The sequence below is a fragment of the Vollenhovia emeryi genome, unplaced genomic scaffold (assembly GCF_000949405.1).
Source record: "Vollenhovia emeryi isolate VEMERY1.0 unplaced genomic scaffold, V.emery_V1.0 DF939131.1, whole genome shotgun sequence".
NCBI classification, from domain to species: Eukaryota; Metazoa; Arthropoda; class Insecta; order Hymenoptera; family Formicidae; genus Vollenhovia; species Vollenhovia emeryi.
In genome coordinates this window covers 557,104-576,928 of record NW_011967235.1, presented here as the reverse complement: position 1 = coordinate 576,928, position 19,825 = coordinate 557,104, and the positions used below count along the sequence as shown (strand labels likewise).

The window sequence follows — 19,825 nt, the reverse complement described above, 5'->3', positions numbered from 1 at the left end:
CTCTCTGGTATTATCAGTGGGTTAACCTGTCGGGATACTTGCCCTGGCTTCCACGCGGGCCTCCTTTTATTATACCCTACGAGACTAAATTTTGCTTCCGAGTTTTTGGCTGAACTACTCAGAATCTGGCGCCCGCGCGCGTGTCGCGCAGTGCCGATTGCCATTTTGTGCCGGATCGCGTATTGCAACCGCCACAGGTTAATTAATATTTAATTATTAAAAATTCTATCCAAAATATAGGTACACATTTGTCAAAAACACGTCCGTTATAGGTCCAAAACAGGTCCAAAATAGATCCAAAGTTGGATGTATTTTGGACGTCCTATGGATCTCTAAAGCAGTATCATTTGAACATCCCATGGGCGTCCAATGGACATCCTACGGGCCTTAAATGGACGTACTTTGGACGTCCGAATGTCCAGATGCGGCCGTCCATCAGACATCCTGTGGACATCCATGTGCCATCTGGGTAACTGTTTGCATACTGCTCTTTCTATATTTTGCTTTATTCCGTATTCACGCATCTACACTAAGCACCTTCTTTTTACACAGGCTTTAAAACTTATTACTTACAGTACATTATTATCTTTTCATATGTATGTCGTCCCAAGTTCGAGCGCTTTCTTTTGCACTGCAGAACTTTTATAATAAAGTTACAACATAACGCAGAAGTTGGTAATAAAAATGTAATTTTAAAACATTTTTCCAGATGATTATTGCAAGTATGTATGTGTGTGTCAAACGATTTATTCAGTTTTATTTATCCAATAAACGGAACAATGCATGGAACATATGTCGGTAAAACAAACGGCTTTAAATATCGATTTCATTAATTACTTTATCAATTGCAGGATATGAAATATACTTTAACAACAGTGGATACCTTGTTACCAACAAGGTATACCGCTCTCATTGCAGGTTTCTCTCTGCTGGTATGTGGGTCTCTAGTTCAAGGTAGTACATACAGAGGCGCTACTGGGTAGATTTCAAAATATGTCTGCCCTCAGGCGTCTCTTACTCTCTTAAAACGTTTATGTCCACGTGTTTATCTGATCTCCGTACGTAGACGCTTCTTATTTATTCCATCAATTTGATTGAATTGGACTCGTTATCGCGTAGACGGCAACATACGGAATCAATAAAGAAAGGTAAGGTATTTATCAAAGAAACATACATCAGAAAGAGAAGAGAAAGCATGATTTAATTTCTCGGTATAATTTAATTTCTCAGAGCATAGCTATATGTATTTCATCTAAATTCGATAGATCAAAATGAACAGCACGACCGAGGCACGCGAAACCAATCAAAAGAAACGAAAGAACAAACGTTCTAATGCGCAAATGGCCAAGAAATTTGCTCGTCAGAGAAACGGCCCGATGCAGGACACCCAGCAATACATGATGAGCATTATGGACGTAATACGCAACGATTCGACTTCACCCGAAGAGAAGACGATACTTGTGCGAAACGTTTACCAGGAGATAGCCGGTTGCGAGGTCAAGTGGGCCTGTAACCAACTTGGATCTCTCGCCATGGACTCGCTGCTGAAGTACGCCAACTTGGAGGACATTCGGCAGCTGGTTCGGGCATTCGAGTCCTCTCTAAGGCGTTTGAGCAACGACAGATTTGCTAGTTATATTTTGCAGAAGATAATAATAGTCTGCGCCGACAGGGGCAACAGAGTCGCTGCGTCTAGCGCGGGGAATGTCGCCGGCGACAAGACGAGCACGGAATCGGAGAATGCTGTCGACGCTGCTACGGAAATCAAGCCGTCTGAAGCACAGTCCTACAACGACATCGTTCTGAAGCTGAGCAGATACGTTCTCAACAACAGCGAGGAATTTGTGTTCGATGCTTACGCCAATTACGTACTGCGGACAGTCGTAGAATGTCTGTCGGGATTAATTGAGTATCCTAAAAGTATCCCTGAGAGTTCCCGTAAGAATAAGAAGCACACCATGCCGGATCTCGCGAAAAGACGTCCCGTGATACAGGACTACAAGGCGTTGCTGACACAAAGTTGCGACCGACTACAAAAGTGGCCGCAGTTCCGTCAGTTTGGACGCGAGCAGATGACTTCCGGCCTAGTACAATCGATCTTGTACTCGCTGAAAGATGTTGACTCAGATCTAGTAAACACTATCATTCAGAAGATAACGACAGAATGTTTTCAAACGGGTGAGGGCGAGAAATTATCAGATATATTCAACTCGGAGTATTCTGTCAGAATACTGGAGGCTTGTTTGGTAGTAGCCGAACCGAAAACCTTCGAGGAGCTATATAGAACTCTTTTCGCTGAAAATTTGGAATATTTATGTTCGACGCAAAGCACCAATTTCAGCGTGCAAAAGTTATTGGATTATTGCGTTAATAAAGAAATCTTTGAAGAAATATTTGACAAGGTGGTGGAACACTTTCCAAAGATACTCAAGCAAGGTTTCACCGGGATATTACTTAGCACTGGAAACGCGTGCCTAAGATTGCAGGCAAAGCAAGGTCCATTTGTCAATGCAATGGTCGAGCTACTGAAGTGCGACGCGTCCGGAGAGAATCAAACGCAACTTGTACGATGTATAACGACTTTAAAGAAGCCATCACAGCTGACGGCATCGGACAGTTTAGTTCTCCATTTACACGGAAGTCTGATAATGCAAGCCATATTGAAGTTCAACAAACCCATTAAAGCCGTTAACGCCTTATTGGGGATGAATAACGAAGAGTTAGTGCGGTTGTTCGGCGAACCGAAGGGCAGTCGAATCCTGGACGCTTTCATGGACAGCAAATACATCGGCGAGAAGAGTAGGGAGAAATTGTGTAAAACGTTGCACGGCGCTTGGGCGGAATTAGCCAGGAGCAAGCACGGATCTAGATGCGTGGACAAGATATGGGCGTGGGCGCGCATGAATCAGAAAGTTATCATTATGGAGGAATTGGCCGCGGAAGGGCAATCTTTAGGATCCACGCAACCGGGCAGGATCATTTCCACGAAGCTAAACGTTCCCTCGTTCGCGAAAGATAAGAAGGCGTGGTTGCAATTGCAAGGGAAAGAGGAGAAGACCAAAGCGATGTTTGCAGATGTTATTGGAAAAACCGAGAAATTAAATTCTGTAAGATAATAATCTCTCATTGCGGTACGAGAGAATCTATTATATATGTGCAGTACCGGCGTTAAGGTGGGGCGCGGTTGGGCGATCGCCCAGGGCGCCAAATCTGTAGGGGCGCCGCTGCCTAGCTTCACCTAGTTTGAGAGTGAGAGAGATTCCCTAAAATATAAAAACAAAATGTAGTCCGTCGTTCAATATTATCACCTTGTCTTTTCTTTCTCAAGAATTTCGAGCCCTTGAATTTGAGTGGGCGCCACGATAATCTTGCTCAGGGCGCCAATGTTGCTAAAACCGGCACTGTATGTGTGTGTATATATATATATATATGTATATAAATGGAAAATTATATTTTTTATTATTGAAATATCGAATGCTAATTACGAATTGTATATTTTATCAAAAAAATTAAGCCTACGCGATTTTCATTCAATTTATCCAATTAAATTTTCTCGTAATATAATTACGGGGTATAGTAAACAAGATCTGCTGGTGTTGTTTCTTACATTCTGACATAGAATAATCATATATTTCGTTAGTTTATAAATACACTTTATAGGATCCATCATACATCCCCGCAACGCAATGTGCCTAGGAAAAATTACAATAATTCGTAGTCTAGATTTGAGCAAAGTTCCCTAACGCGTATGACCGATAAATCCGCTTCGTCTTTCCCGTGTTGACTAGACTTAAATATACGTGACAATCATATCCTGAGATGCGTGCGCGCAAAGTAAAGGATTCGAGACTCGCAAGTTACATTACAGTCGTTACAATTTGTTAAACCTATCAATTGACTAGGATAAAATCGATGTGGTTCGTCCCTCGTGTACGAAACATCGAGATGAGCGATAGACATGTGATAAAATGAAATCATTTTGTGTGTATCGTAGCTATGTTTGTTCTGTGCATGTATATATCAACTTCGTCTTGCGACACATATTATTTTCACAACGATATTCTGCGGTGTAATATCGAGATATAGTAAAAAGTTACATCAATGTGAGAGAACACATATTACTCGATCGTTTGAAGAGGAGGAAAGGAGAAACTAACTCGTGCATTGTCATAATTTCATGCATCGTAGATTCAACTGATATCGAGAACAGTAAAAGTTTTGCGTCCCGTTAAATACCTTCGAATAAAGCGAAGGAAGATGTTCGCGTCTTCTAAATCACATCCAAATGAAGTCCATTAATTGGACGAGCGCGTTCTTTTTCTCAGCCCTGCTTCGCGTATATTGAAGAATTTAACTTGTTAACGGCGAAATGAAGAAACGTCTAACACTAATGGGAGAGTTATTTTCGTAACGCTACATTTACCGCTAATATCGATTCAGAACGAATGCGAAGCGCACATCTGCGATTCATTGATCGGATTCACGGTTATCTATTACTCTTTCGGAATTGCAGAAATCGTTTAAGACACGCATTATTTCTATTGTTTGGTTTAATCCTAGATAATAAATGGATTGGAAATCTGCGATTCTCGATGGAGGAGAACGGCTCTGGCACGATGCTGATAAACGTGTACATTTACGACAATACTATGCATATCTCGCCGGCGTTATCTATCAGGAAAACGCAAACGCTCATAAGATCGATTACGCTACTTGTGAAATCAGTTATTCGTTTTCTGTCATTAATCGGTAAAATCTTGAGACGGCTTTGTCGTGCGCTTTCATTCGAAGCGTACAATCGAAGAAGTTTACTCGCCTTTCGCTATCGTGCATTTTTCACATTGACTATTTTTGGTTGTTAGCTAACGGTATAAAGTGAATCGGTTAAAACTGTTAAAATATTAAGTTTAAACTCGAATCGCACTCGAGCAACGCAAATCTTCCAAAGATTCTCCAATCCTTCAGCCGTCTTTTCAACTTTCGTGTGTGAGTAACGCTATTTTAATATAACCGAAAGATTAAGAACGTATCAAATCTGTTGATCGATTACTCGAATATTCCCATTTTTTAATTGATTAAATAATCGTGAAGTTTATTTGTCATCGCGAATTTTAAACTGACTGAAACGCCGGGATTAGAGATCTATTCAGCGAATAAACTGATCATGGAACTAGTATCTTCTGATACTAGTTCGATTATCAGGCATCCTTGACAATTGTATAATCAATTTTTTCGTAGATATATCCCTTGTGAAAAAGCAACGAGATAACTACTAGAAATTTTTCAGTCATTATTTCGTTGCTTTTTTGGATCAGAGAAATTCTTCTTGATACTCTCACTCACGTATCCAGATATATTACAAAAGAAATCTCCGGTCAGCTTTACGGAAAGGAAGGGACACAACGATAAGTGTACGCAGAAGATGTATGATCGGCGAAAACACTGTAGACGGGTGAATGAATTCAAAGAATTGGCGCAGGAATTTATCTTGTGAACATATGAATACCTAATTATCAAAATTAAGTATCGGCTCTTCTTTTTCTTCCGTTATTTCATTTTGTCTTAACTCTTACGGAGACACAATCAGAGTACGAAGGGATCGAACGAACGTCCAAGAATTTCAAGTCATCCCCCCGATTTCGAGGATCAGGCATTCAGTTTTACAGAAACGAGTTCCTCTCGGCTCATTTCAATTCATACATTCTTTACAGAGGAGAGTCTGTGGGAGACGCGCGATCAGCGCGACTCGTAGTCGATCGATCTAATTGAACGCTGGTTGTTCCTAATACCGCGACGTCACTTCCCCTTCGAGACCCCGGCGGACGGCACCGGCGCGGCGTCGACCTCGTTGACGCTCGTAGAAAGATTCGCGGCAGCGACCCTCGGCGGACTGCGCGACGCTGATCTCCGCGGTTCGCGCGGCGGCAGATTGTTACATGTCGTATGATGACCGGCCTCCCAGTCGCGATGTTGGCAAAAGGAGCCGCAGTACCGGGCGATCCCGCATCCTCCGCAGGTCTCCAGAGCGGGCCTGCCGCAGTTCCAACAGCTCTGAAAGAGGTATTCGTACACTCTTAGCTCCTATTTCAATTGTTAAGCACTAATTCGGAAAACAAGCCGAAACAAGCGTATAAAATATTAACATATAATTCGCGTGATGCGAATTATATGTCGAGCGTTGTAAGAGATGAGAGATAGCCGAAAACAATGGAATGAAAAGGACCGATTATAATTAGTATACTAAGATCATGACAATTACACAATCGTAGCTACGTTTATTTTTTAGAAGTCTATATATTAATATATAAAATACATTTATTCGTTAGCGAGTCTAAATACATTAATATTTTTCTACTAGAACGATATATTGTAAGCATCTAAACGCGCGTTGAAAAGATTTTGCAAAGGTGTCGATCAATCGCACGGCTACACTTACGGATCCCATCATGCTGGTGAGGTGGATGTCCTTCTCATCTTCAGTGGTCGACGGCGCCGAATTCGGCGTCGTCGTCGGCGTCGTAACATTTCTGGCGCTGGCCTCGACCGCGCCCGAATTTCCGTGAACCCTCAGGAAAGGGCCCTGGCGGAGGCTGCCCGGATTTCTTTGGGACAGAGGAAGATCCAGTAATCGATGAACCCTCAAACGTTCGTTCGCCCTCGACTCCGCAACCGCAACCGCTACGGCGCGCTGCACCTCCGCCACTGCAGCCCTCTTCACTTCTAACACAGCTTCCTCTGGAAAACCCAATGAAACCGATTTCCGATTAGCACTGCTCAATGACCGCCCGATTTTAATTTTTGATCACTCCAAGTGATGTCTGTAGGAGCAAATAATCTTACAAAAAACTTAAACGCTTTGTCAGCGCGACTTTTCGGTATAATAAAGTTCAAGATTCTCGCGATGAGGAGGCGCGAGAAGAACACCTACCGGCTCTTCGTTTCACCTCGGCTACCCTGTCCTCGGTCACCCTGATTGTTTGCGCGACGATCTCGCCGGACAGTCGCTTCAGACTGCCGTCTCGATCGCCGGTGGACGACTCGACCTGCACACCGTTAGTCGACGAGGGATTATTGCCGTTATTGTTGCCGTTATTGCTGGTGCCATTCTGCGCCGCGACTACACCTGGCAGAGGCGCCGCCGCCGCCGCCGCCGCCGCCGCCGCCGGGCTGGAGCATCCCCGTCGCTGGAGGATCGCCAGCGCTCTCTTCGTCTTCTCGACCATGCCCAGGATGCAGTTGAGCATCACATGGATATTCTTCCACTCGTCGTCGAGGCTGCCGTTCTGCGTCTGCAGGCCGTGGCCCATCGACTGCTGCGGCTGCTGAGTCAGATGATGCGGCGCGGAGAACGCGTTTATCTGATTAATCTGCACGAGACTAGGCGGCACCGGACTCGGCCCGTGACCGTGGCCGTGCGCGTGACCTTGAATCGATCCGCCCGAGGAGTGCAATGGATGGTACCAGCAGTAGGACGGGTCCGTCGGCTGTTGCTGTTGCTGCTGCTGCTGCTGCTGTTGCTGCTGCTGATGGTGGTGGCTCCAAGGATTAACGGATCTCTTGCCGTATACCGGCATATCGTCCGGAAGAACACCGTTCTCATAGTATCTAAAAAAGCATTAAGACTCGCTAACGTTAGCAGGAAGAAGTAAAAATTAAAGATATACAGAGAGAGGGGAAAGTCCCCTATTATGAGATAGGATCCTCATATGGGATAGCGGGGTTTTTGCTAAATTAATAGGCGTCATCAGTTGATTCCACCGTGATTTTATTGCTCTCGGAGCGAAATCTAGTGGAAAATTCATTGTTAGATCGTGTAATCATTGCGAAAAGGATTTGTGATTGAATTTGGGTGTTGAAAACCCGCTATCTCATATTATAAACCTATCTTGTAACAGAAGACTTTCTTCCACATATACAGTACCGGCCACAACAACCTTTTGATGTTTTTAGCACAACTAGTTTTAAAGTGCACGAATGAAAAAAATTGGAAAACCATGGTGTATTTTGCCAAATTTCATTACCCTTCGTGCACAAGCTGCACCGGTCATCAGGTTGTCTGCTGTAAAATCTCGAGCACATTCGACGCACTCTGACGAAAGTTGTGCTCAGAAAAGCTAAAGGTGATGTAATTTGGGCCGGTGCTGCTGATATTCAAGAACGACAGGGTGTATTAACGCTCTGGCAGAATTAACGCTTCGACTATTATCTTAACTATCTAAATCACTAATAGGAAGATTAAAGCACGATTTAATTAATGACATCGTCTAATCATCGAGACGCTAACGTTGCGTTCAACTTGCTCAGCCCGTTGCGCGCCGTTCGTTATGCGCAGAACGCTTTTACTTTGACACGGCGAATTGTTTGGGCATTCAGCAGTCGGCGCGGGGGTGGCCTGCGAATTAAAGACGACTGTCTACGTGTACGCCCACGCTCGTCGACACGTGTGCGCCGCGACGCGGTGTGTATTAGCAGGATGCCAATGGGCACTCGAGGCAAGTTCGTCGGCACTCGTGGGCGAGGGGGTGCGCGGGGGCGCGACGGGGTGTTCGGGAAAGGTGGTGCCCCGATGATATATGGAAACGTCACCGGCAGACATATCGAGAGGAGGCCCAGGGTGGCATCGCCAGGACGCGCGCGCCGCGTTTTGTCGCCTTCGTATTCGCCTCGCGAGAGAGACCCGTTCTCTCCCGTGCTCCGTCCGCGTGCATATCATCCTGACCGGAAATCCCCGGCGTTGATTTCATCAACGCCTCGGTCCGCGGCGGAGGGTGTCGGAGGTAACGAGCGCGCGTTGGGAAATCTCGATCGAAATTACCCTTAGGAAAAACTTATTTCACGACTCAAACTGGCCAAGTAGCTTATTTAATAACTCATTCCAACGTAAAGAAACAAATTATATAATAATATTGTATTTTTCCTTGAAAAGAACCACAATCCGGATGGTTGGAATGAGTTATTAAATAAACTACTTGGCCACAGTTTAAGTCGTCAAATAATTTTTCCTATTGACAACTTAAACTGGCCAAGGTTTCGACCATCAACGTTTCGACCATCTGGATTGTGGTCCTTTTCAACGAAAAAAGTATATATATATATATTTTTTTCCTTGAAAAGAACCACAATCCTGATGGTAGAAACGTTGGAATGAGTATTAAATAAACTACTTGGCCAGTTTAAGTCGTCAAATAATTTGTCCTATTGTTAATCAACTACTGGCGACAATAATATTCTTTCTAAAATCACTCTTCTTCTTCCACACAGAAAAAATGTGAAATCAACTCTTACATATTCAAATGAACGCGTTCATTGTCTTATATATACGCAACAGTCTATAATTTTCTTGGAAGCATTTCATAATCTTACATTCCAATAATATTAGTCTTATTTAAGTTCTATAATTGTCACTTCACAAGAATACATATAATTATTTTGACAGTAATATCATTTTAATCATAATTTGCGATTTAAAAATATATTATTTCCTATCCAATATTGTTTCCTTCTCATTCGAGAAACTTATTTTTAAATAATTATACAAAATTGCTTCATTCAAGTAAGTTTTTTGTTCTTCAACGCGATATAATCTCATTTCAAGATTTTCACGTTGAGACTAAACATATTTTCAAAAAAGAATATTCTTTTCTTCTGTACATATCCTTAACGGCTTGCAGGTCAATAAATATTAATCTCTCATTAATTATTAAAGAGGAAATACAATCCGAATATTATAAAAAAAAAACGGACTTTAAGGTACATGAAGGGCTGGTATACTGTATATAGAAATTGCGAACTTTTATTCGGAATTGCTGAAGATTCCCTCTCAGCGTTTTGGGACACTTTCGCGCGTGAATTATCAATATCAGCGAAGGGTTAAACGCAGCGGAATCAGGCTCGCGTTAATGGGTATTCGATTGCGATAAATATCAGCGTGGTATTCAGGCCGGCGGCCAAGATTTTTCCGAAATTACGGCATTTGCGGCTTGGCAAACGTAATACACGCGCGTATATACGCGCGGCCGCGGCTGCATGGCGTTTATTATCGCGTGAATTACCGTTATGGACGAGCGAAGATTCCACGCGATCTTGCCGCGTGAGAAGCACAATTTGCGCAATAATTTACGCACCTACTCCCTCGCCGCGGATATTTTTCTTCGTCGAGAGAAAAATTACCGTTCTTGCTTTTCTAGTGTAGATATTAGAATTAGATCTATTTTTTGCCTTTGAATTCCAATAGATAAGTCACGAATTATAAGTAGGTTCTTCAAACACAGATTCGTGAGATGGAGACCTAAGAGAATAAGACAATTACCTGTAATTTCAATTTGAGGCCCGTACTGTCCAGAACGCAAATGTGCGTGCAATAAATTCTTCTTTCTCTCTAAAAGTCAATCAGCCGATTATAACTGAAAACAGTGAATAGTCACTGATTTGCAATTACAAGTATACCACACAGAAAAAAAGGATATTCTTCTTTTGAAAAAATGTTCAGTTTCAATGTGAAAATCTTGAAATGAGACTATATTGCGTTAAAGGAAGGAAATCTACTTAAATGAAGGAATTTTATATAATTCGAGCAAAAAAAATATATGCTTATTATTTAAAAATCATTTTCTCGAATGGAAACAATATTGGATAGAAAATGACGTATTTTCCAATCGAAGATTATAACGATTAAAATTATATCATCGTCAAAATAATTATATTATATTCTTGAAGTGACAATTGTACTATTTATAAGACTGTAATATTGTTGGAATGTAAGATTATTAAATGCTTCCATGAAGATCATAGACTGTTGCGTATACTCGTATACAAGACAAAGAACGCGTTAATTTGAGTATATAAGGCCAGTATTCATAGTCAGATCTTACATTCAAGACTGACTCAAGATCATCTTTAGATCCTCCGTAACCAATGAAATGTCCCGTACAGCATCTTCAGATAAATTCAACACGGTCTTGAATATAAGATCCGACTATAAATACTAGCCTAAGAGATCTGACACTTTTTTTCTGTGCACTAAAAATCGCAGTGGTATACTTGTAACTGTACAGTGACTATTCACTGTTTTCAGTGATAGTTCACCAATTGATTTTTAGAGAATTTCTTTTCAAACCGTTTTTCAAAAACCATCAGCTTATCGCACGTACATTCACGGAAAAAAAAATGTAGTTGCCGTAGCTAAAACTGCACGTGGTAACTAAATTTCAGTTGTAAAACATGGGCAATTAATATTTAGTTGCGATAGCTAATATTTTGCTACTGTGCCCATTGTATTAGGTGCGACAGCAAACCGTTTGCTGTGCTTTAGAAATTTATATTGTTACGGCAGCAAAATATTTTTAGCAAACCACGATTGGCGACGGTAGCGAAAATTTGTTTCGCAGTGCTCGTACCGCGGACTCGTATCGGCCGCAAAATTACGTATTTATGAACGAGCCAGCTAAATCGAATCTGTTCATTCACTGCGTCGGAAATAATTAATTCGCACAGCCGAATTCGGTGATCTATCCGAACGGTTGAGAACCGTTTGCTGTGCATCTGCGAGTACAAGGCGATGCGTGTTCACACTCACGGGGTGTCGGAGGCACGGCGTTTCGGTGCATGAGCAGCGCCGGGATAATGGTGCAGCGCGCCCGCGGCGTTACTGCCCACCGCGTGCTGAATGGCGCCGACGCCGGGATTAGAATTCGAGCGCATGGCGTAATGAGCGGAGCACTGATTACCGCCGCCGATCCCGTTCGCACCCCCGTGCTCGCCGAAGACCTCGACGGATTCGCCGGACGGTACCAGCCCCACGGCCTCGAGAACGGCGGCCTCGTTGGATCGTAGGAACTGCACGCAGCTCTGCGAACACAAAAAACGGATCGTGCTCTCCGTTAATCCCTTCGCTGTCTCGTGTCACATAAACGGATAGAATTATTTTCCCTTTTCTTATAGTATATAAAAAAACGCGTGTCTCTTTTTTACCAAGATCACTGCAATGATCTCGTTGCGCTGCGATTAATTCTTCTTTATATGGAGTCGAGTAGTGGCAGATTAAGTTTTCACGGTGACACGCAATCAAGATGAATAAGACGCTCTTATTTTCTATATTGTATTGTAAAATGCAAGGGTAAATGTTTTCAAGTCATAAAACTGATGTGCAATACCGTTTACATCAATTTCCAAAGTAGACTCAATTATTTATAATCAGAACGTTTTGATACATTAGGGAGGGAAGAAAGTATTTTTCCCTGAATCAGGTCGCGTGGGCCGGGGGACCGGGCGGGTCGGCCCGATCGCATCGGTTTCGACTTTTAATATTCGTCTCACTGCTTTCTTTATCGCCGTTCCCGCCACTCGCGACCACCCAGTCCAAGTTCTCGTCGAGCCCCTTATTCCGTCGTGCCCTCCCTTGCCCCAATACCGTGGCAGGGTGGGATTTATCGCTTCTAATTCAATATCGGTACCTTCCGACCCTCGCGCCCTCCTCCCCCCCCCCCCGCCGCCGCTCCCTCCCGCACTTTCGAGCTCTTTCGTTTTCACGACTCGCAATTAACGATCATCGATCGACGGGCCAGGTAGACGTGATGACCACTCGCGCTGTACTGCGCGCGAGACAATTTTCGCGACCGTTTCCCCGGGGTTTACCCGAAAGTTTCTGCTTGAGAAGTGACACGGCGACGAGAAACTTAAGAGACATTCTCGAGCGGAGAAAATAATTATTTATAATTATAGGAATTTATAGGAATTATAGGAATTTCCTAGAAAATAATTATAGGAGAACAATAAATAGGCCAAGTTCTCTTTTTTTTTTTAACACGTAGCCGGTATATTAAATGGGGAGGATTTCACGTTCGGTTTTACGTCTTTGCTGCGTCTGTGTGCACAAAAAAATTAACAAAGGTGTGTTAAGATCCCTTTCTAAAAAAGAGATATTACCAGCGCGAATGTCGTTAATATCGAACAATTGAGGCCTCTTTTCCGCGATGCCGATCGGCTTGCACGAAGAGCGGTGTGCTTCACTTCTCTTTTAGATTCATTTTAGATTCAGTAAATGAAGATTTGCAGTTTGGAAATATACATTTGTATACACCAACTATTGAGGTAAAATCTCTAATCTTAGTAATTAGAATATAAGTAATAGTTTTTGTTTCGAAACATTTTCTCGATTGAACAGAATTAATCGTTAATTTAATCAATACCAATAAGTCCGCGGAATAATACGCAAAACGTAGCAACAGTCACGGAACAAACTAATGTACAATAAAATATTAAGTACGGAATTTTCCATTGCGTAGGCAGGCCAACGAATTCTCAACGTTTTTTTTTTTGTTGTTTTTCACTCGGCGCGGTATCGTACGACGATTAAGCGGGCCAACGAATTCTCAACGTTTTTTTGTTGTTTTTCAGTCGGCGCGGTATCGTGCGACGTTACGCGGGCCATAGTTTGCCTGAAGGTCGCCGCGGTATCACTCGCTCGCCGAACGTCGAGCCGGCAAGCAGTGGCGAGAGTCGCTCCGTGCGTGTCATTACTTTTGCGTTATCGGTTTCCAAGACTCGATCGCGATAAATGTAGGGATAAAACGCTATTGATTTGTCCACTTTTATCAGTAACAAGTAAGTTCCTCGATTAATTACTAAGTTTCTACAACTTGTAATGAGAAACGAATTACATATTGAGACGATGGCTCTTTATCAACGCATACATAGATATTTTACGAGACTAACTCATCTAAAATATGAATCTAAACCGTGGTACTTTGTCGCGGTTACATCTCGTTTACGCACAGCGCTTTTAATTGTCTATTAATTTCGTGTAATTTGTTCCATTTTCGGGAAAAGAGAGAAATTTGTACGATTTCGGTGTTCGCGCTGTAATTCGCTCTGTCGTTCTTCACAATTCAAACGGGCGGGAAGTAAAGAAAGTCGCTTATTGCACGTCGTTGCATTATGTAAATGTAATCGAAAAGTATCTCGATTAACTGTTGCAATTAATAACAATTATTTATCGCTGAAAATTTCGCTCAAACAATTTATTTCGAGGATTAGATTGAATGACAAAGATTGTAAAATATCGTTTTGTTGCGGACTAATAACTACTTCTTTACCGCAGATTATGCTTTCGATGCTCGCGTTGCGTTTTATGTCGACAATTCAAAAGTGTTTTATCCATTATTCTATTCTTTCGAAGCAAAAATGCAAGTTGTTGGTTTGAGGAATTTGTATGATAGAAAGTCACGCGATATTCATTAATAATATTTCGTGCGTTTCGCGGTATTTCACGTCGCGTACGGGAGTGCCGAAATTTCGCGCGATCGATGATTTTCGCGAGTGAGTGTTGTGTAAGTGCAACAAGGAAATCTGAGAGGAGGAGGAGGAGGCCGAGGAGGCATCGGGCAACGGCGGAGCAATGGTGAGGTGAGTGTTTTAGATTTTTATATTATTTGCTACTTGTGCAAAATAAAGTATCTGTTTTCTATTTTTCTTTTATTTTATATTATTATATTATTATTGTATAATATATTATATTACTCAAATGATTCGAATAAGTGTTACAAAACGAAAGTATGAAATTTTGTAAGTTTATATTTAAAAGGAAGGCTTTTTTAGTATTTTATAATTATTTTAATAAACATCTTTATCTTGAAATATACAAAATATAAAATATATTTAATACAATAATTTTGATTTTACATAATTATTTTATAATAATCATATACATATTTGTATTTTTACAGTTTAACATATATGGTTAACGATGTACCTACAACTCTGCTATTGCGAATCGTATCAGTGAGTTATAAATTACCTTTTATTTTAAATTGACGTTGCATACAATTACTTCTTTGCATGTATACAAATTCTTAAAAATATGGTATACAATGCTCAGCCAGAAACTGCGCGCGCGAAGCGCGCGTTTTGTCATTTCTAGTTATTAAAAAAATACCAACTATTCGTCGCAAACGTGTACCAGGCTCTTGTAAAAATGCTAATCCAACGGGCACGAGCGCTTGATTGCTTCATTAATTTTTAAGAAACAAATCTCGCACGAGAAGTTTCGACGATTTACATGTATATGACGGCGAGTTACGCGCGTCGGGAAAGACGTCGCGAAGGGAAAACCGGAAAACCAAGCCGCGCGCCTGCGACTTTCGATCCTCACGTGCGCCTTCGTCGCGCCGGCAGAAATGTAAATGCTCGCTATTAATTTGCAATTCGTTACCCCACCGAGAGCGCTCTGTCGCCCGACGCGACGCGTCTCACTCTTTCCGTTTCGCTCGCCTTCGAGACGGGCAACAGCTGCGGGCAGTAGCGCGAGCGAGAGAAGACTCCCATTAATCCTCCCAGGCTCGAATTTCGCGGCGTCGCGGAAATTAAAGGTGGCGATGTGTATCGATCGATCGAGTTGCAGCGAGCTTCCTCGCGCCAGGGCTTCACGTTATACCGCGAATACGAAACTATTTGATCCCGATGAGGTTCTACCGCAAAAAAAACAAATAAATCGACTCGAAGTCGCGCGCTTCGTCGGGTCTCAGAAGATAATCGTCACTTACAATCAATGTACTAACCGCTCCTTCGTGCAGAAATCACCTTAATTTGTAGTTGGCTCGTTTTTGGAAAGTGTAACAAAAAATATCCCCTCCCCGTGCCTGTTCGCGCGCGTCCGAGTGCACGGCGCGAATACAAGTCGAAGGGACACTTTTTCGTAAATACTCTTAATTTCAATTTGCGCCACCAGATTTGTATAACCACGGTGGAAACGCATATAAAAGCGTTAATGCATTTTCTCCAACGTTAATTCCCCGTAAATTTGCATAAACGCTACCGCCCGATATAAAATACGACGTAGGAGCGTCTTCTTCTTCTTCCTTTTTTTTCGGCGGATAAATAATTGCAAGCGCCAGATTCAAACCAGCCGATGCGTACATGGATGGCCAAAGTATACCGGATTAAATCGTACATCCGCGGATTCAGCGCGAGAAATTGTATGCAAGGGATAATTTTAAGGACGAGATTATATACATTACAGACGAACAGTCCCGAGCTCCCTTATAATTCCCTGAAATGCAGCGTTATTTAATCGGTTCTTCCGCGCGAGCGCGATTCTTTCCACCAAAGCCTAAATTATTTCGTATAAAAAGGTGGATTTTATAAAGGATTTATTGCCGCGTAACTTTACGAATCCCTTAATTCGCCGCGCGCAGAAACGTTTGTTAAGACAAGGATCAACGAGGCCGCGCGTATTTATTTGTTTTTTTCTGTTCCCCCTCGCATTATCGCGAACAATTAAATGTGACTCGCTGAACGTGACATCGCGTGTCACGCGTGATACCGCTCGACTATCAGCCTCCGTGTATCTCGCGTGTATCGCAACGCTATGCGAGAGAATCGAGAAGGAGGGCAAAAATCGTAGCGCTCTCTTTCCACCGCCCGACACCCTCTGCCCGTCTCTCTCCCTCTCGCTGCGTACCGAATCGTTCATCCATCTTGGAACAGACTGGCGTGCTCCCACCGACGATCGGAAAGTAGCCTGGGAAATTAAAACAACCTGCCAGCCGGTCAGCCTTGCCTCTGTTGATTTTACCGTGTCCTCCCGCGCTTTCCGCGTCGCGTTCGTTATACAGAATGTCCCGGACCTGATACGCAATTTCTCACGCAGATTCCGGGATGTATTTGAAATCGATTTTTCCCCTCGTAACGATCTGACGAGACGCCCGCTGCTCGTGATTCCTGCATTATTCAGTACGTTGAACGATACGGTTTCGAATTGACGAGAGTGTCGCTGCTATTCTATAATTTCACAGTTGTACGGCGTCTCGCGTATTTCTTGAACGTCGCTGTAATAATTATTTCACAATTGTGGAAGCTAAAAGTTGGCGCGCCACAAAGAAATAAAGCGGCGGATGCGCCGCCGCGGTCGCTGGCTTGGAAAATGAATGTTATAATCTGGGAAACTGACATCTGACGTACCAGCCGCTTTGAGCGCGGTTTAAAATTTAACTAATGAATAATTAATTATTACTTCATTACGAGATATGAGCCACGTCTAAATCCAAGCGCTCCGTTACGCAGCGCAACATTTTAAAATTACATTATTTCGCTCTACGATGATTTTAATCGGGAAAAAAAAATTAAAAATTCAGTTGGCAGAAACGCGCGATCGTTACCACCGTCGAGATCTTCCAATCGAAGGGCCGTAAGTCCTTTATCGAGACCAATCTATTATACTTTCGCGGAAGAGAAGGAACGCTGTAAAATTTATATTTAGATAACACTCCCCATTAATATTCACGATAATGTATTCCGTCAGAGTTTAAAAAAAAAGAAACGAGCCCTTTTTTTCTTCTCCTTCAAGAATGCCGAGGAAGGAAGGAAATAAAAGTACATCCCTTGGCAGGAGCCCGTGGTGACTCGTCTATTATCTCGAACGGCATACTTTGTGGCTCCATACTGGCCACAATGTCGTGGGGAAGCGAACGCGCGAAAGGATTCGGGGGGGGGGCGCGGCTGCAGTAGTGCATACAAATTTATGGACCGGCGCGCGACCCAAGCGTTAGAAAGAAAGAGGCTGAGAGCGCGCCAGAAGCGAGAGCGAGACGAGAGCGCGAGAGAGAAAAAGAGCGAGCGAAAGAGAGAGAGAGATGGAGGGAGGGTGGAAGAGAGAGAAAGGGGGGAGAGAGACAGAGAGATCAGGCACGTGCGGCATCTTCGAAAGGGCACGGACCGGTTTCTGCATGACAAACGCTGCGGACGGTGATCTTCCCCTTTGCTCAAGATCGCGCTCTTTGCTTCGCGACCGCAGCCTCTTTGGACCGCGAGTCAGCCACGTGCGACGTGGATCCGCCGTTTAGAGCGGCGGCATAATGTCGCGCGGAATCCGTGTCCCGTCTCTCCCTACATCTCGTCGTGATGTCTCTCCCCGTCGGAGAAAGAGAGGGAGAGAGAGAGAGAGTGATAAAAAAAATCGCGTGCGCCGCGTAATGTTGATGGGGCGCGCGCGATTTCACGACGAGACGGCAAAAAAGTCGTGCTTTATCCCCGATAAAACGGTGGCGGATAAATCTCGCTTCCAATTGCGCGAGACGTTGTAAGAGAATTCAAACAATGGCAAATCTTGAGAGATAAATTACGAGGGACGTACGCGGTTGTCTGCATTCGAAAAGTCTGAATGCGGATGTCAACTTGAATCGCTCGACGTTGGTTATAAAGGAATTAGGACATCCGCGTGGAATTAATTTCGACGTGCACGCGAGTGACTTATCCCGATTGCGACAGGTCCCCGTGCCGCGTGGCGCGGCGATTTTTGCGGCGCGGGGAATGCGCGTCTTCATGCATCGTTACGCGCCGCGCCGCGTTGCACACGAGCGCAGTGATTTACGACCGCCATGGTGGGCCCCGATAAAGCACCGGACTGCTTATGAATCAGACGTCACCGTTATTCTCATTGCCGCTTTGCGACACTTGGCCGAGTCTGGGGAAAACTCGTATGGATTTTTTTTCTCCCGCAACACGCGGGCATCGGTCAAAATTTAAAAGTGCAGACTGCTGAAGGGCGGCGCTCGCGAGATAAAAGCGCGTTGCAATGCGGTAAAACGTGGATTGTGGAGTAGCGACAATGATAATTTTACGTCTGAAAAAAGAACGATATCGCGCGACTGGATTTTTATTTATGTTTAATTTTTTTTACATGTGGGAAAATAAATTTTCGCTCGAGTCAGGAACGAAGCGAAAATATGTAAAAGCACGGTGAGTCGATCTTTACCTGATTATTCGCCCTGGCAGCGTTGCTCAGGTCCCTCTGCAAGGAGGGTAGAGTGTGCTTGAGGTACGGCAAGACGAAGCTTCGGAGCGGGAAGTTGGTCGCCTCCTGTAGCGCCGAGTGAAACTCCTCCGCGGTCATGCTGCCGCTCTGCAATTAACGACACGGCGGGCGCCGTGTTGTAATTCAATCCTCGGCAAAAAGATCGGATCCCAAAGCGAAACGCGTTTCCGGAACGAGTTGCGCCGCGCGCGGCTTTGGTTGGATTTGGTTTTGCGTTTGTCACGTGCCGCGATCGTTTTACAGTTAAGCACGGTCACCAGATGTCACGTTTCCGGGACGTATGCACGCTCGGTACACACGACGACATTATGCATTATGTACGTACTTTGAATATTTACGAGCTGTTTAACGACACGGTACGGCCGGCATCGATTAACTATGCCTTTTTTCATCCCGTGCCGCGTGCACGCATGCACATTGCGGAATCGTTATCTGACGCTTGTTAGTTGCAGTCGGCGAATTTTCATGACGTTATTGCCAAAATGTAACCGATCAAGCGTCGTCAAAAAGTTATTATATTTCCCGAGTCGAAATTTTGGCCCTGTGTCAAACCTTTCATTCTATTATACAGAATGTACTAAAACCACCGGATATCCTTTTAATCACAGATTATTTGGAAAATTTCAAGAAAAAAAATTCTAATACAAAAATGTCGAAGCTATAATAGCTTTTAAATAATCAGCGAGTATATTTTACCAATGATAGACCTGAGATTTCGCGCGCTCAGGCACGGCAACATGACGAGTGATAAAAGTGTTCCTACGAATGTCGCCCTTCTTCTTTAATTCAAGTGGAAATTTCCAACGTGTTGTAACTTCAAAGTGTTGCAGCTGTCAAAGTGATCGATCAATATCAGTTACCATGAAGATTGTTACTGTGCTAAAAAGGGCGACATTCATATGAACACTTTTATCACTCGTCACGTCGCCGTGCCTGAGCGCGCGAAATCTCAGGCCTATCATTTGTGAGATATAGATTGCGGTCAAGCCACTGCTACAAGTGCCTCGAAGTATTTCT

At 43.5% G+C, this 19,825-nt stretch overlaps 2 protein-coding genes across 3 annotated transcripts in view; one reads left to right on the top strand and one right to left on the bottom strand.

Annotated features, from left to right (window-relative positions):
* Positions 1 to 722: 722 nt before the first annotated feature.
* Positions 723 to 3,307, top strand: LOC105568127 (nucleolar protein 9). 2 transcript variants are annotated; one of them, XM_012023535.1, is made up of 2 exons: positions 723 to 1,148; positions 1,266 to 3,307. In XM_012023535.1, exon 2 carries the CDS (start codon positions 1,272 to 1,274, stop codon positions 3,114 to 3,116), a length of 1,845 nt encoding a protein of 614 aa, XP_011878925.1. In that variant the 5' UTR covers positions 723 to 1,148; positions 1,266 to 1,271; the 3' UTR covers positions 3,117 to 3,307. The 2 variants fall into 2 exon arrangements, with proteins under 2 accessions (XP_011878925.1, XP_011878927.1); XM_012023537.1 differs by having other exon boundaries at positions 723 to 1,153.
* Positions 3,308 to 3,596: 289 nt separating this feature from the next.
* The window catches only part of LOC105568126 (protein CBFA2T3), a 32,993-nt gene continuing 16,764 nt past the window's right edge, over positions 3,597 to 19,825 (bottom strand). Inside the window, exons 3-7 of the mRNA XM_012023534.1 lie at positions 18,749 to 18,895; positions 11,576 to 11,847; positions 6,929 to 7,605; positions 6,437 to 6,735; positions 3,597 to 6,051 (exon numbers count right to left, since the gene is read on the bottom strand). Of these exons, the coding sequence (XP_011878924.1) occupies positions 5,797 to 6,051; positions 6,437 to 6,735; positions 6,929 to 7,605; positions 11,576 to 11,847; positions 18,749 to 18,895 (1,650 nt within the window). The 3' untranslated portion in view covers positions 3,597 to 5,796. The remainder of the gene's footprint in view (positions 6,052 to 6,436; positions 6,736 to 6,928; positions 7,606 to 11,575; positions 11,848 to 18,748; positions 18,896 to 19,825) is intronic.